The sequence below is a fragment of the Pongo abelii genome, chromosome 11, assembly GCF_028885655.2.
Source record: "Pongo abelii isolate AG06213 chromosome 11, NHGRI_mPonAbe1-v2.0_pri, whole genome shotgun sequence".
In the NCBI taxonomy this organism is placed as follows: Eukaryota; Metazoa; Chordata; class Mammalia; order Primates; family Hominidae; genus Pongo; species Pongo abelii.
The window spans coordinates 145,931,784-145,944,844 of record NC_071996.2 but is presented as its reverse complement, the minus strand read 5'-3'; the positions used below and the strand labels follow the sequence as shown (position 1 = coordinate 145,944,844).

At 52.7% G+C, this 13,061-nt stretch overlaps 2 protein-coding genes across 2 annotated transcripts in view; both read left to right on the top strand.

Annotated features, from left to right (window-relative positions):
- The first annotated feature begins 1,021 nt into the window (after positions 1 to 1,021).
- On the top strand, positions 1,022 to 7,228 carry LOC129058205 (contactin-associated protein-like 3). Its single transcript, XM_054550164.2, has 5 exons — positions 1,022 to 1,288; positions 3,561 to 3,764; positions 4,521 to 4,705; positions 5,283 to 5,426; positions 6,475 to 7,228. The coding sequence occupies exons 1-5, from the start codon at positions 1,258 to 1,260 to the stop codon at positions 7,153 to 7,155; spliced, it is 1,245 nt and encodes a 414-aa protein (XP_054406139.1). The 5' UTR covers positions 1,022 to 1,257; the 3' UTR covers positions 7,156 to 7,228.
- A 3,923-nt stretch (positions 7,229 to 11,151) lies between these two features.
- LOC100433112 (contactin-associated protein-like 4) overlaps positions 11,152 to 13,061 on the top strand; it is an 83,603-nt gene continuing 81,693 nt past the window's right edge. The window contains exon 1 of the mRNA XM_054550166.2: positions 11,152 to 11,631. Within this exon, the coding sequence (XP_054406141.1) occupies positions 11,496 to 11,631 (136 nt within the window). The 5' untranslated portion in view covers positions 11,152 to 11,495. The remainder of the gene's footprint in view (positions 11,632 to 13,061) is intronic.

Below are 13,061 nucleotides of genomic sequence, written 5' to 3'. Positions count from 1 at the left end.
CAACTGGAACTACCCAGGGCCATGCGGCAGGCACTTGTGAATCTCCTGATGGACAAGCGGATGTGCAGGTGAGTGCCTCATTGGGGAGGTGGAGAGAGTAGAGGTGTGGCCCAAGAGAGGGCTTGTCCGGCCCGAGGCAGCCCCGAGACCTGCTCCAGGTCAGACAGCAAACCAGAAAGGGAGGGTGGGGCTCGGGTGGACCCAGCAATGGCAGCTTTCAGGCGTGAGGCTCATCTGGTGAAATGCCGCCTGCCTCAGAGGGAGTGTGGGTTCTCCAGCACTGATCACGAGTCTGTTATCAACACTGCGGCAAAGCTATTTAAAATGAGAAGGTGCGCTTCGTAAGGAGAAGAAAAACTGAGACCCGGAGCCACGGGTGGACCTGCCTGCTGTTGGCACGGGGCCTGCTGTTGGCCCGGGCCCGCTGCTGTCGGCTTTCATTAGGGAAACCTTGAGAGGAAATAAAACAGCGTGGGAGGGAGAGGAACCCACCCTGAAAATGAAAATGCTGGAAGTTAACAGGGTTCTTCCGTGATGTGAACCACGTGGATCTGTGCACCCACCCGTGGAAGGACCTCCACATCCGGGGCACACAGGAGCTGGGAGACACAGCCAGCAGCGGCCTTCCCTGGAGCCCGGGAAAGGTGCATTTCTGTAGCAGCCACAGGGGGGGCCAGGCTGCTGCTGGCGTTACCGCAGCCACCCTGAACAGCGGGGAGCACCAGCTTTACAAAGAAGCTGGTGACTGACGTGTGGACACGGCTCTAGGTACAGCTGGTGCCAGGCATGGGCTTGACACAAAGGAAGGCGGATGATACGCTGTCACCCCACAGTGGGCAGTGGGGACCCTCCAACCAGAGGCTTGAGATGAGTTCCCAATCACTGTACCCTGAGGACCCCCTGTGAGGCTTTCAGGTTTTAGAAAACCCCTTCCTGAAAAAACTAAATGTAACATATGAGCTCTCCCGTGTGTGCATGTGTGTTTGTGTGTTGTGATCAGACCCAACACCAAGTCGTGGGGGCGATGAAGTCCGGCAGAGTCAAAAGAATGAGAAAAAGACAGTTTGAGAGAGAAAGGGACCAGTGCGGCCATCGTGAGTGTGGAGGCTGCGAACGCCGAGCTCTGGGAGCCCAGGCTATTTATTGGTGCTCAGAGAAACAGCTGGTGAGGATGTGGGGGTTGAAAGGAAACAGTGTATCAAGTGAGTGAGAGATCACGGGACTGCTGCAAGCAAGGAGCCAGCAAGTCTAGGAGACATGCAAGCCCTGCCTCAGCTTCTCTCCCAACGTATGTGTATGTGTGTGCTTATGCGAGTGTGTGCATCCCTGTGCATGTGTGCTTGTGTGTATGCATGGATGTGTATGTGTGATGTGTGTGTGGTGTTTATGCATGTGTATGTGATGGTGTGTATGTGTGTGATGTGTACATGTATGTGTGCATGTGTGATGTGTGCTTGTGTGTATCTGCATGTGTGCCTGTGCATGCATGCTTGTTTCTGTGTGTCTGTGCACTCATGCATGGGTGTGTGTGAGTGTCTCTGGCTGTAGCAGGCCCTGCGGGTCCCTGTGTGCATCAGAGACCCTCCTGCAGGTTGGGTTTGGAGTGTGGGGAGCCCTTGGAGGGAGTGAGGTCAGGGAGAGGGTGGCTGAGCCCTTTGTGCTCTGGGCTCCCTGCCTAAGAGGTCACCTCGTGACTGCAGCCAGGTCTCTCAGGGGATGGCCCTGCAGGGTCCCCTAGCCGTCACTCTCCCTCCCAGCCCTGCCCACTGCTCCGGTGCTTTGGGATCTGTGTTAGTCTGTTCTTGTATTGCTATAAAGAATGACCCAAGGCTGGGTAATTTATGAGGAGAAGAGGTCTAATTGGCTCACGTTCTGCAGGCTGTACAGGAGGCATGGTGGCATCTGCTTCTGGGGAGGCCTCGGGGAAGTTTTACTCATGGCAGACGGCGAATGGGAAATAGTCCTCTCATGGCAAAAGCAGGAGCAAGGGGTGGGGGAGGCACTGTGCACTTTTAAACAACAGGATCTCGGGAGAGCTCACCCACTATCCCGATGACCCCATGGAGGGGATTGTGTTAAATCACCATGAGGGACCCGCCCCAGGATCCAGTCACCTCCCACCAGGCCCCACCTCCAACAGGGGATATCATTTCAATAACATTCAATAACAGTTCAATAACATTCTGAGGTTTGGGTGGAGACAGAGATCCAAACCCTGCCTGGCTCCCAACAACAGGACTTCACAAATTGTCCCTTTGCAAACATCACCCTGTTCTGAGAATTCCGGGGCTTCCCTGTGACCCTACAGGACTCATGGCCATTTCCCAAGGAGGTGTTCCTTCCTTCGCCTTCTCTAACTGCGCACCCTGGAAGAGACTGCAGCTCCTTCCAGCAACGCAGCAGCTGCTCCTTTGATGTGAGTGATGCCCTGATGTTTTCCGCAGAGGAATGAGTGATGCGGCCTGGAGCGAGAGCACATGAGACGCTGTCCGGGTGGAGAATGTGGCTGCACCTGGGCCAGGAAACCGCGGGACGCCCAGCAGCCCTGCGCCTACAGGGCCCTTTAGTGCCACCCCTAGCCTCGGTGGAAGGAGGACGCGCCTTCTATGGAGGACCCCTAACGTGTGCCTGGGTCACCTGCGATGAGTCTAGGGTGAGGGGGTGTCACCAGGTGAGGATCTTTTACGGATGGAAAACACAGCCCTTCCAGGGAGGATGGACCTGAGAATTAGGAGAAGTCAAATCTTCCAGGAGCAGCGCCCTCATTACACTGAAACGTTTGAGTTTTCACTGGTGGCTGGAAAATGAAAACTTTTCAAGGCTGCTGCTGAAAAGTAGGCACCAAGAGTTTCTGTGTGGTCGACACTGGCCACATTGTGAGGAGCATCCACGATTGGGCCCATAGACGTTCACGCAGCGGCACAAAGATTCCCAAGGGTGGACTTTCAAAAAAGTGTATCTTTAGGAGCATCAACACCTGCTGGAAGGAATGATCCCTCTGATGGCTGGGCTGGAAGTGCGTTCTTTATGGGCACGTGTGTTTTGTGTGGACACACATGCTTTGCCTGTATGTGTGCTGGTGTGCTCATGTGCCTGTGTGTGTATTTGTGAGTGCATTTGTGTGTGCTGCACATTTTGTGTGTGTGTGTGCCTGTGTGTGTGCCTGTGTGTACATGCTTTTGTGTGTATGTGTCTACGTGTCTATGTGTGTGTGCGCGGTTTTGTGTATACATGTGCATTTCTGTGTGCCTGTGTGTGTGTGTGCCTGTGTGTGCATGGTTTTGTGTATACGTGTGCATGTCTGTGTGCCTGTGTGTGCATGGGCTTGTGTATACATGTGCATGTCTGTGTGCCTGTGTGTATGAGTGGTTTTGTGTGCACGTCTGTGTGTCTGTGTGTGTGCACAGTTTTGTTACATTTAATTTGTTTGTACATGTGCCTATGTGTGTGCCTGTGTGTGTGCCTGCGTGTGTGCCTGCATGTGCCTACAAGACTCCGTATGTTTAAGAATGTTAATGGAAGCATGCTAACACTTAGCACAACTTTTATCTCTTCTGTAGGATCAGAAGTGATTGATTTTGATGGAGAAAGTTCCCTGCTTTACCGATTTGTTCAAAATACCAGGAGTCTAGGAAAAGACGTCATTTCTTTGAAATTTAAAACTCTGCAGAGTGATGGGATTCTATTCCATAGGGACGGACGGAATGGAAATTGCATCACCCTGGAACTAGTGAAAGGAAAACTCGTTTTATTCACAAATTCAGGTGAAATTATCAGTCGAGGACTTCAATAATCTGATTACTTAGACGTAATTTATGTTGAAATATTTTTGCAAGTAGTCTTTAAGCAGTCATTACGGATGCAAGGGCCTGTGTCTGCTCATGGAAATCGTGCAGGTGGCGCCGCTGTACGGGAGGGGATCGCTGGGCTCTCACGTCCTTCAATGCCACTCTGTAGCTCCGTCCCACAGTTTCCCAGCACAATAGACATTTCGGGCCAGATGATTCTCTGGGTAGGGCCCTCCTGTGCACTGGCAGGGAGTGGACAATGTCCTGTTCTCTGCCTCCTCTGCTCCCAATGCCAGGAGCACCCCGAAGCCATGACCATCAGAAATGTTTCCAGCATGGCCCCATGTGCCCTGGGGACAATGGTCCCTGACTCCTGCTCTCTGCCCCCCTCTGCTCCCAATGCCAGGAACACCCCGAAGCCGTGACCATCAGAAATGTCTCCAGAATGGCCCTATGTGCCCTGGGGACAATGGTCCCTGACTGACCACCACTGTCCCATACTATAGAGGACAAGGCTGTCCCGGCAGTAAGGAGAGTTCACAACACAGACAAGGGTTTCCAGGAAAACGAGTCTGTGAGAGACTCGTGAGAGGTGGTAAAAAGAGAGGGTCAAGGATGGGGTTGCCGGGTGGGAGGGCCTCATGCCCAGGTCAGATGCAGCCACTCCCAGGGCCAGGGTTCCGACCTCCCCATCTGGACGGGACCTGACAGCATCTCCTTCCTTCTGCCCAGGCAACACCACGCAGCCCTCGCCACGTGGCCAGGGTGGCCTGGCACTGGGCAGCCTGCTGGATGACGGGCACTGGCACACGGTGTGGCTGGAGCGCTCTGGCCAGGGCCTGAACCTCACGGTGGACAGGCGCTCGCAATCCTTCTGGGCACCGGCAGATCTGCGCCACGTGGACCTGGACCCTGAGGTGCGGCTTCCTCATCCCTTGTGCAGACCTGGCAGCTCAAACTCCATCTAGGCCCAGGAGGAGCAGCACAGTGGATGGGCCCTTCATGATGTTCAGGGCTGCAGACACCGTCCCCATCCCCTCGCAGGAGCATTTGCAGCATGGGCGTGAGCCTCACCACCATCACGAGCTCTGTAACTGAGAAATCACTTTCTAAGAGAACTGGAAGAGTTTGGCAATGTTTCCCATTGGCTGGGTGGCCCGGTGTCCTCAGGGCCCTGAGTCCCAGCCACCCTCCACCTGCCGTCCAGCTCCAGTAGAAACAGCCCCATCCCCTCCCAGGTGCCCCATTTGATGATAAATTACCTTTTTCCCAAATGACAGCTGCAGCGGCTTTAGCGCCAGTGGCCGTCAGCTCATGTAAGATGTTTTAGAATCTATGTCTTAGATCCATTCAAAATTAACAGAATAATTTTATAAAAGTACACAAAATTGACCCATCTAGACCGAGACTGCCCCATTTATGAATCATAAATGTTTTAAGCAAATTGTCAGAAAATCACTAAAGAATATTACTGATGTTATGTTTCTTTCTAAGATCAGCTTTGGAGGGATTTTTGCGCCAGGAAAGCCAATAGTGTTTCCAAGGAAAAACTTTCATGGATGCTTAGAAAACATTAATTTTAATGGAGAGGATGTCATTGGTTTGGCCAAGCAGCAGAGACCACAGGTCCTCGTCACGGTAAGAGTCCCCCGAGGAAGGCGATGCCTCCAACTCCCCACCGTGTCCTTGTCTAAGGTGAGGCTCCGTGACTTCAACAGCCTCCTCCGAGCAGCCGCGAGCACACGCAGACCAGCATAAGCACAACTCATGCTGTTTCTGGCATGAGACGAAGAGACATGTTTTTGATTAAAATATAAAATTAAGCCTCAGTGCATGATTTCCTTCAGTGGAGGCATCATCCCTCTCCAGAGGCCAGTCCTTTGGCGCATAATTCCCCGCAAGCAGCCTCGCTTCAGGACCACGGCAGGTACTGGAGCCCCTGGTTCCCCGGGGTTAAATATCTTGGTGTTTTCGAGACATTTGGAATAATGCTTCTGCCATGGAAGTTTGAACATGAGCATGAAACTAACGTGCTGTGCTTTCATGTAAATAACACGTCAGTGCAATGCTTTCATGTCGCCAACACGCCAATGCAACGGTTTCATTGACTGACAGGGAAGTGGTCAGAGATGCAGTGGGTGCATTTACACCCAGGGAGCCCGGCTGGAACCAGGACCAGCCTCGGGGCACATTTCCAGCCTCAGTGCTGTCCTTACCCGGATCCCTTAACCTGGTATCCTGGTTAAAAATCCCAATCTTCTGGGCTCTGTTAATGGGGTCCACTCCTGAAATTTATTTTTTTTCACCGTGGGCTGAGCCCCGGGGCAGGAGTCAGCAGCTGAGGCCCGCGCCTCGCAGGTCCTTCTGTGGCTCCACCCTGGGACCCTGGGCCGCTCACCCAGGTGCGCGTGAAGCGAGTTCCCCCACACCCAGTGGAAAACACGTTTTTACCATGTCTGCCGCCAGGAAGAGGGTGCGCTGGACCCAGGGCAGCGGAGGCCGGGAGCGGGGCTGTGGGCTTGGCTGAGACATCCTGGGGTCTGCCGGGCGCAAATGTGGGGTCCGCGGGCACCGTGGAGTAGGGGGCGTGGGGCATCCGGATGGGAACAGGCGAGGCCTGGTGGAGCCGGGGGGGATCCCCTGACCGGGAGGACCCTCAGCGCCCCCTTCCATCTCCCCACCCCAGGGAACTGTCGCCTTTGCCTGTGCACACCCCCAGACCGTGCCCGCCACGTTTCCGAGCGCGCGGAGCTACTTGGCGCTGCCCGGCTCCCCCGGGGCGGACGGGGCCTCCGTCAGCTTCCAGTTTCGCACGTGGAACCGCGCGGGGCTGCTGCTGTCCTGGGGGCCCCGCCCGGGCTCCGGGGACTTCTTCCTCGCGCTCCAGGACGGGAATCTCCACGTGGGTCCACGTGCATCCCCGGGACAGGCGCAGAGCGGTGGCCGCACAGGTAACTCAGGGCCGGGTCCCAGCTGGGCACGGAGCGCAGATTTTAGGGATTCCTGGGAGCCCCACTTCCCCAGAACACAGGCGCCCGCTGTCTACACCACAGGAAGCACCAGGGTTCCGGAGAAAGGGTGCCCGCCCCTGGGAAGCGGGATCTTGGAACCCCCCTCCACCCCGCCTCACGCCGCTTCCCCGCACCCCAGAGCTCCCTACTGGATACTTGCGGCTCCGCCTCCCCTGCGCGCTGTGCTTCTCCTGCTGCTACACACCCTGAAAATGTGCGGCGGCAGCCACAGAGGCCTTGACCAGGAGGTGGGGGTGGGGTGGGGCTCTCACTCCTGGGGAGGCAGCGTGGCCCCATCAGTGGCCCCATCAGCAGCCCCGTGTCCTCCCCGAGCCCAGCTGCTCACCGCTGCGTGAGGGTGACTGGCCTCACTCAGGCGCCCAGGAAGATCCAAGTTCACGCAGGCGGAGCCCCTGCCTTCCCACCCACTCCCACCCTCCAGGAAGGGGCTGTTTATTAATTGGACAAAGGCTTTGGCAGGCCTTTGAGCGAAGCACTGGCATCCCAAAGCCACGTTTTTTTATTATAATAAATAGCTGATCATTTTGGATAGAGGAGAGGAGAAAGAAGCCTCATCTGTGAAGCTTGGGTTTTATTTTGCTGGTTGAGTTTGGGTATGCAAGCCGGCGTCACATCTGAGAGCTGCGCCCAGGGCTGCGGGCTCCCTGGTATCTGCACGTTTGCGGGAAGAGATGCCTCCGTTACGCAGAGAGATGCCATGACTGAGATGAAGGAGAGGGGATGTGTGAAGGCCGAGGCCAAGACAGGGGACCCTTCCCCATTCCCTTCCTGGAAGGAGTGCCCAGGCCAGCCCTGCCTCCTCCCGCAGGTGCTGGGGCCTGGAGGGTCTACACTCTGGATGAAGTGTCTACACTCGGGAGGCAAGGCAAGTGTTCAGGGAGGTGATCTCCTGCACACGGTAACACGTTTTCCTTCATGTACATCCTCTTGCTAAACACCTTTCCACAGGATGGAGGGAGCGCTGGCTGCTGGGCGCTGCCCCTGAGGTTGAGTTCCACGGTATGCTTGGCACGGTCAGGCGTGCTGTCTCTGACAGGCTGTGGCCGGTGCAGTCCACGCTGGGGCACAGCATTTAGCAGGGGGTGCGCTGCTTCCGTGTGTAGCCGCTGGAATCTTTGATGAGGGTCACACATACGCTGATTTAGAATAACACCCAGGCCCTCCATGGAATCATCAGACACGAATGTTTAAGGAACACTGGGTCCACTTTCTCTGTCTCATCATATGTGCCCAAAGCAACAAAATAGGACATCACCAGAAACTGAGCAAGAAAGAGATTTGGAAGCGAAATGGGGAGAAAAGCAGGCATGCACGCTTCTAAGATAGCTCTAAAACTTACTTCTGTTTCTATTCCCTGCATCACAGAAAAGTAAGTGGACACTCCAAAATTACTCGTCCCTTTGATATTTTTAAGGACCGTCCTTTGACCACCTGCTTAATGTTAATAATGAGACAACTTTACATGAGTTTAGGTTTGTGAGGAAGAAATAAATCAGATTCATTATCTTAGCAGTGAGCAAGCTTTCGAGATTATCATCAGAAAAATGTTAATTTATAGTGAGTGTGTCATTATCACATCGCTTATGGTGATGGATCTGATGTCCTCGGCAGAGATTTCAAGCATGGCCTAATTTTAAACATCTGAAATAAACTGCGTCAGTGTGATGTTACTTTAATAAGCACCACAAAGCCAGTATCATTTTTAACTAGTCTATTGGTGTAAATATTTGAAAAATTGCTAGGAATACGATTATAATAGATTTTTGAATATTTATAATAATGTTACTATCCTGCAGAAGGAGTTTATTATGAGTCTCTGGTGGGCACCCTGAGGTGGCTCTGGGGACCCCATCCCCCGAGGATCCTGCCACCACTCAGCCTCTGTGCAGAGGGTGAGTTGGATTTGGTGGCTTGTCTAATAGATAGAAGGTGGCAGAGTCATAGCTGTCACTGAGGAGGTTAAGATGCAGAGTCAGAGTTTCTGACTGGGGAGTTGCTCTCGCTCTGTTGGGTGAAGCTGGCTGCTTTGTTGTGAGCCCTCCGTGGAGAGGCTCACGTCGGGAGGGGCAGAGGGCAGTCCCCAGCCAAACCCAACAAGGAGTGGTCATGATTCAGGACTATTCCCATGCTGTGCATTTCCAGAACCCACTCATCTGATAAATCGAAGTTTGGACCCTTTGACCAGAATTTTTCCTACCAATTCCCACTTTTTCGTTTTTCTTTTTTAAAAAATTCTCGTTTATTGCTAGATTTAGCAAAGCAAGCAAATGTTATATTTGAAGTGTATCTGATTAAACTATAGATGATTTGACAGTTTTCTCACAGTATACACAATTTTTTTTTCTTTTTTTGAGACAGAGTCTCACTCTGTTGCCCAGGCTGGAGTGCAGTGGTGCGATCTTGGCTCACTGCAACCTCCACCTCCTGGGTTCAAGCAATTCTCCTGCCTCAGCTTAAGAAGTAGCTGGGACTATAGGCACGCACCACCATGCCCAGCTAATTTTTGTATTTTTAGTAGAAATAGGGTTTCACCCTGTTGACCAGGATGGTCTCAATCTCCTGTCCTCGTGATCTGCTTGCCTCGCTCTTCCAAAGTGCTGGGATTACAGGTGTGAGCCACCACGCCCAGCCAAAAATTTTTAACCTATGGCTCACACAATCAGCATTTGATAATTCAGGTATTATTTTAAGCACAGCTATGAGAACTCAATATAGTGGCTTTTTAACTGGAATAACATGCTTATGAATTATTATAATAATAAATTCAATTTTCTATTAAATAAGTGTTTTTTGTTAGATTTAAACTGGTAATCTGATATGCATTAAGATTGTTACGTGGAATCATGGTTAAATTGTGTTGAGCATGGAGCTGGATTGGGTTCTAATTTGCACAGAAGTTTGAATTATAAGGTAAAGTTTTCAACATAATTTCTAACTTTGCAAATTTTTATTTTAAATTGTTTAAAAATATTATTTCAACCAATTAGGAGTCAAATATAATTATGCATGCCATAAAATACTTTGTCAATCTTTACCCCCGTATGAATATCAAATGACTGAAAGTCATTTGAAAGGCGATGGGAACCTAAAGAATAACCCATAATTGAAGAGCGATTCGTGACTGCGCTTGTATTGAATGACTAATTTCCTAACCCGGTGCCTTTTCTGGTTGGCTCCACCTCTACCTTCAGGGCTCCCAACACTGCCAGTCCCAGGCAGCGGCTGCCCTCAGGTATGTGTTTGTTGGACAGAGCTTTCTTTTCTTTTTTAATTATATTTTAAAACAACAGCCAACATTTTAAAATCAAGATATTCAGCAACGAAACCCAGATGTCTGGCCTCGTCTGACAGGCTGGGAATCTGGTGACCCTAAGGAGTCCCTGCTTCCTGTGGAGCTGTGCCCTCCTCCACTGACCCAGCCCACCCAGCCGTGCACCCTCGCTGCAGCCCCTGCCCTGTCAGCATAGGACAGAGAGGGTGGAAAACATGAGAAAGCCTATCTTGCCCAGAACCAGCAACATCAGAGCCAGGTCCCCCAGGTCAGGCACTGAGGACCCCCACCCCGGGCCTCCTCAGCCTCCTCCACCTCCCTGACACCCGGCACAGCCCTACCTTCCAGAGACCCCACTCCTCCCTGATACCCCTGCTCCTGGCTGAGGTTATCAGTATTAACAGCCTCCCAGTGGAGCTGTGTCCTGACATGAGTGGTCTGGAGGCATCAGTCCCTTTCTGTCCAGGGGTGGGATTTGTGGCTGTTTCAGACGTGTGAGGAGAGATGGGCCTGGCCTCTGTGCTTAGATGTGCCACACGGACAGACCTTTCTGCCTTACAGAGCGCAGCCGCACGGTGGTTCAGCTATCATGGTAGCTACTGCAGAGATTCAGGGTCCTTACCTGAAGTTTGTGAAGTAGGAGAAAAATCACATAAGGTTTTTTAAAATGTATGCTGAAGTTGAGGAGAGTTTGATATTTCTATGTGCCCCCCCAAAAGTCAAATTGCATGAGTGGGAGCAAGAAGGTGTCCTGGGCCAGGTGAGGGGGATGTTGGACGTTAGGGACGTACAGAATGTGCCCTGGGGTGGAAGAGGACGGGTTGAGCTCCCCCCACTCTCTATGCAGAATGTGCCCTGTGGGGGAAGAGGATGGGCTGAGCTCCCCTCATTCTCCATGCAGAATGTGCCCTGTGGGAGAAGAGGATGGGCTGAGCTCCCCCAACTATCGATGCAGAATGTGCCCTGTGGGGGAAGAGGACAGGCTGAGCTCCCTCCACTCTCCTTGTTCAGGTTACTATACTTGTTGGAGTCACTGATTTGTGTCAGTTTTTAAAAGTACTTATGCCAGGTGCAGTGGCTCATGCCTATGGTCCCAGCACTTTGGGAGGCCGAGGCAGGCGGATCACCTGAGGTCAGGATTTTGAGACCAGCCTGGTCAACAGGGTGAAATGCCATATCTACTAAAAACACAAAAATTAGTAAGGCATGGTAGTGGGCACCTCTAATCCCAGCTACTCGGGAGGCTGAGGCAGGTTAATCGCTTGAACCCAGGAGGTGGAGGTTGCAGTGAGCTGAGATCATGAGACTCTGTTTCTAATAAATAAATAAATAAACAAACTTACGAAGTTTGTGGTTTGTGGCTGTGTCTGTTACCTGGTTTGGTTTCCGCAGGTGTTGGATTAAATGACGGGCAATGGCATTCTGTCAGTGGCGTCCACGCGGGGCCACCTGAGCGTGATGGTGGACGACGACGTGGCCTCCACCATCCACGCCACGGTACCTGTGGGGGTCCACCCAGGCGACGCCTACTACTTTGGAGGTGAGTGAAGGGGCTGAGAACACACGGACCCCTTGTGTTCATCTTCCCTGCCTGGCATGCGATGGCCGGGATTATTTTTATTATTTTTGCTGTGTCATGTGTGGCTGATTCTCCAGCAGTTCCGCAAATACAAAGAACTTCACTTTTTTTTTCCAAGCAGCTCTACTGAGTGTAATTTACATTTAACAACTGAGAGCCCTTCACCACCAGGATCTCGTGTGCCAGGTCGTATTTTCAGGGCTTGCTGCCCGAGTCTTTTCATACCGTACGTGCCACATTCTGAGACCCTCCTGGGGTCCTTCCCCTCGCCTCTCCTGTAGCACAGCCCTGGCCGAGCGTTTGCAGCGCTGCCCTCGAGTCAGGACGGCGGTCAGTCACGCTGCCGCGGGAGGCATGTGTGGCCGGCCCTGGGTGCGACTGCCACACGTCGGCGGTCTGCGTTGGCCTCATGCCGCTCAGTCGGGCTCGTTAGGCCATAGGCGGTCCAGGCAGGAACACAGCAGTGCGACCCTGTCACGCGCACATGGGGCTGTCCCTGGCTCACTTGTCACCTCCCCTTCCTTTCCTCGTGAAGTGAGCTTCAGGCGGCTCCACTGCGTTCTGGGGCGGCTTTCTGTGTTTATTCCATCAGGCCCTGAGCAGAAGATGCAGATGGCAAATCCCTGTAAACCCTGGTGGGTGCCAGAGCTATCGGCTTCATGCTGTGCTGGCGTCGGGCAGGCGGCACCTGGTCCGTGGGCTGCCCTCTGAGCTCTCTGAGTGTTCCTGGGTCAGAATTCCTGGTGCAGACACCAGGTCACAGGTCGGCTCCCCGCCTCGGAGCTGCAGAACCTGCGGCCTCCCTGGGAAGTCAGGATTAGGTTTTCCCCAGGAATCGTCATATCTCAGTGCTTCCACGGGGGGCCCCAGGCCGGACACGTCTGCTGTGCCCCTCTGTGCTGGGGGCTGTCGTGTCTGCGGAGGGTGAGTGCAGCCCACCCCTTCTTGGCTCTCCTTGCTCCCTCTTGGTGGAGCTGTCAACCAGCTGCACACTCGTTTCTCTGTGAAGCTGCACAGCCATTCCTGTGACTGCCATCGCCACTTTTGTTCAAAGTTTCAGAATTGAGTTTGTTCTGAAAAAGTGAGAGAATATGTTTTAAGAAAAAGGGAGATGACCAGCGCCGTTACTGTTTCTGGAATCTGAAGGTTGTTCCCATGTTTGTATGGCATGACTGTCCTTTCAGCCCCAGTCGGTTAAATGCAGGTTAAGCATCCCACATCCAAAACCCCAAAATTCAAAATGCTGCAAAACTCAAAACTTTTTGAGTGCCAACATGATGCTCAAAAGAAATGCTCATTGGAGCTTTTTTTTTTTTTTTTTTTTTTTTGAGATGGAGCCTTACTCTGTCACCCAGGCTGGAGTGCAGTGGCACAATCTTGGCTCACTGCAG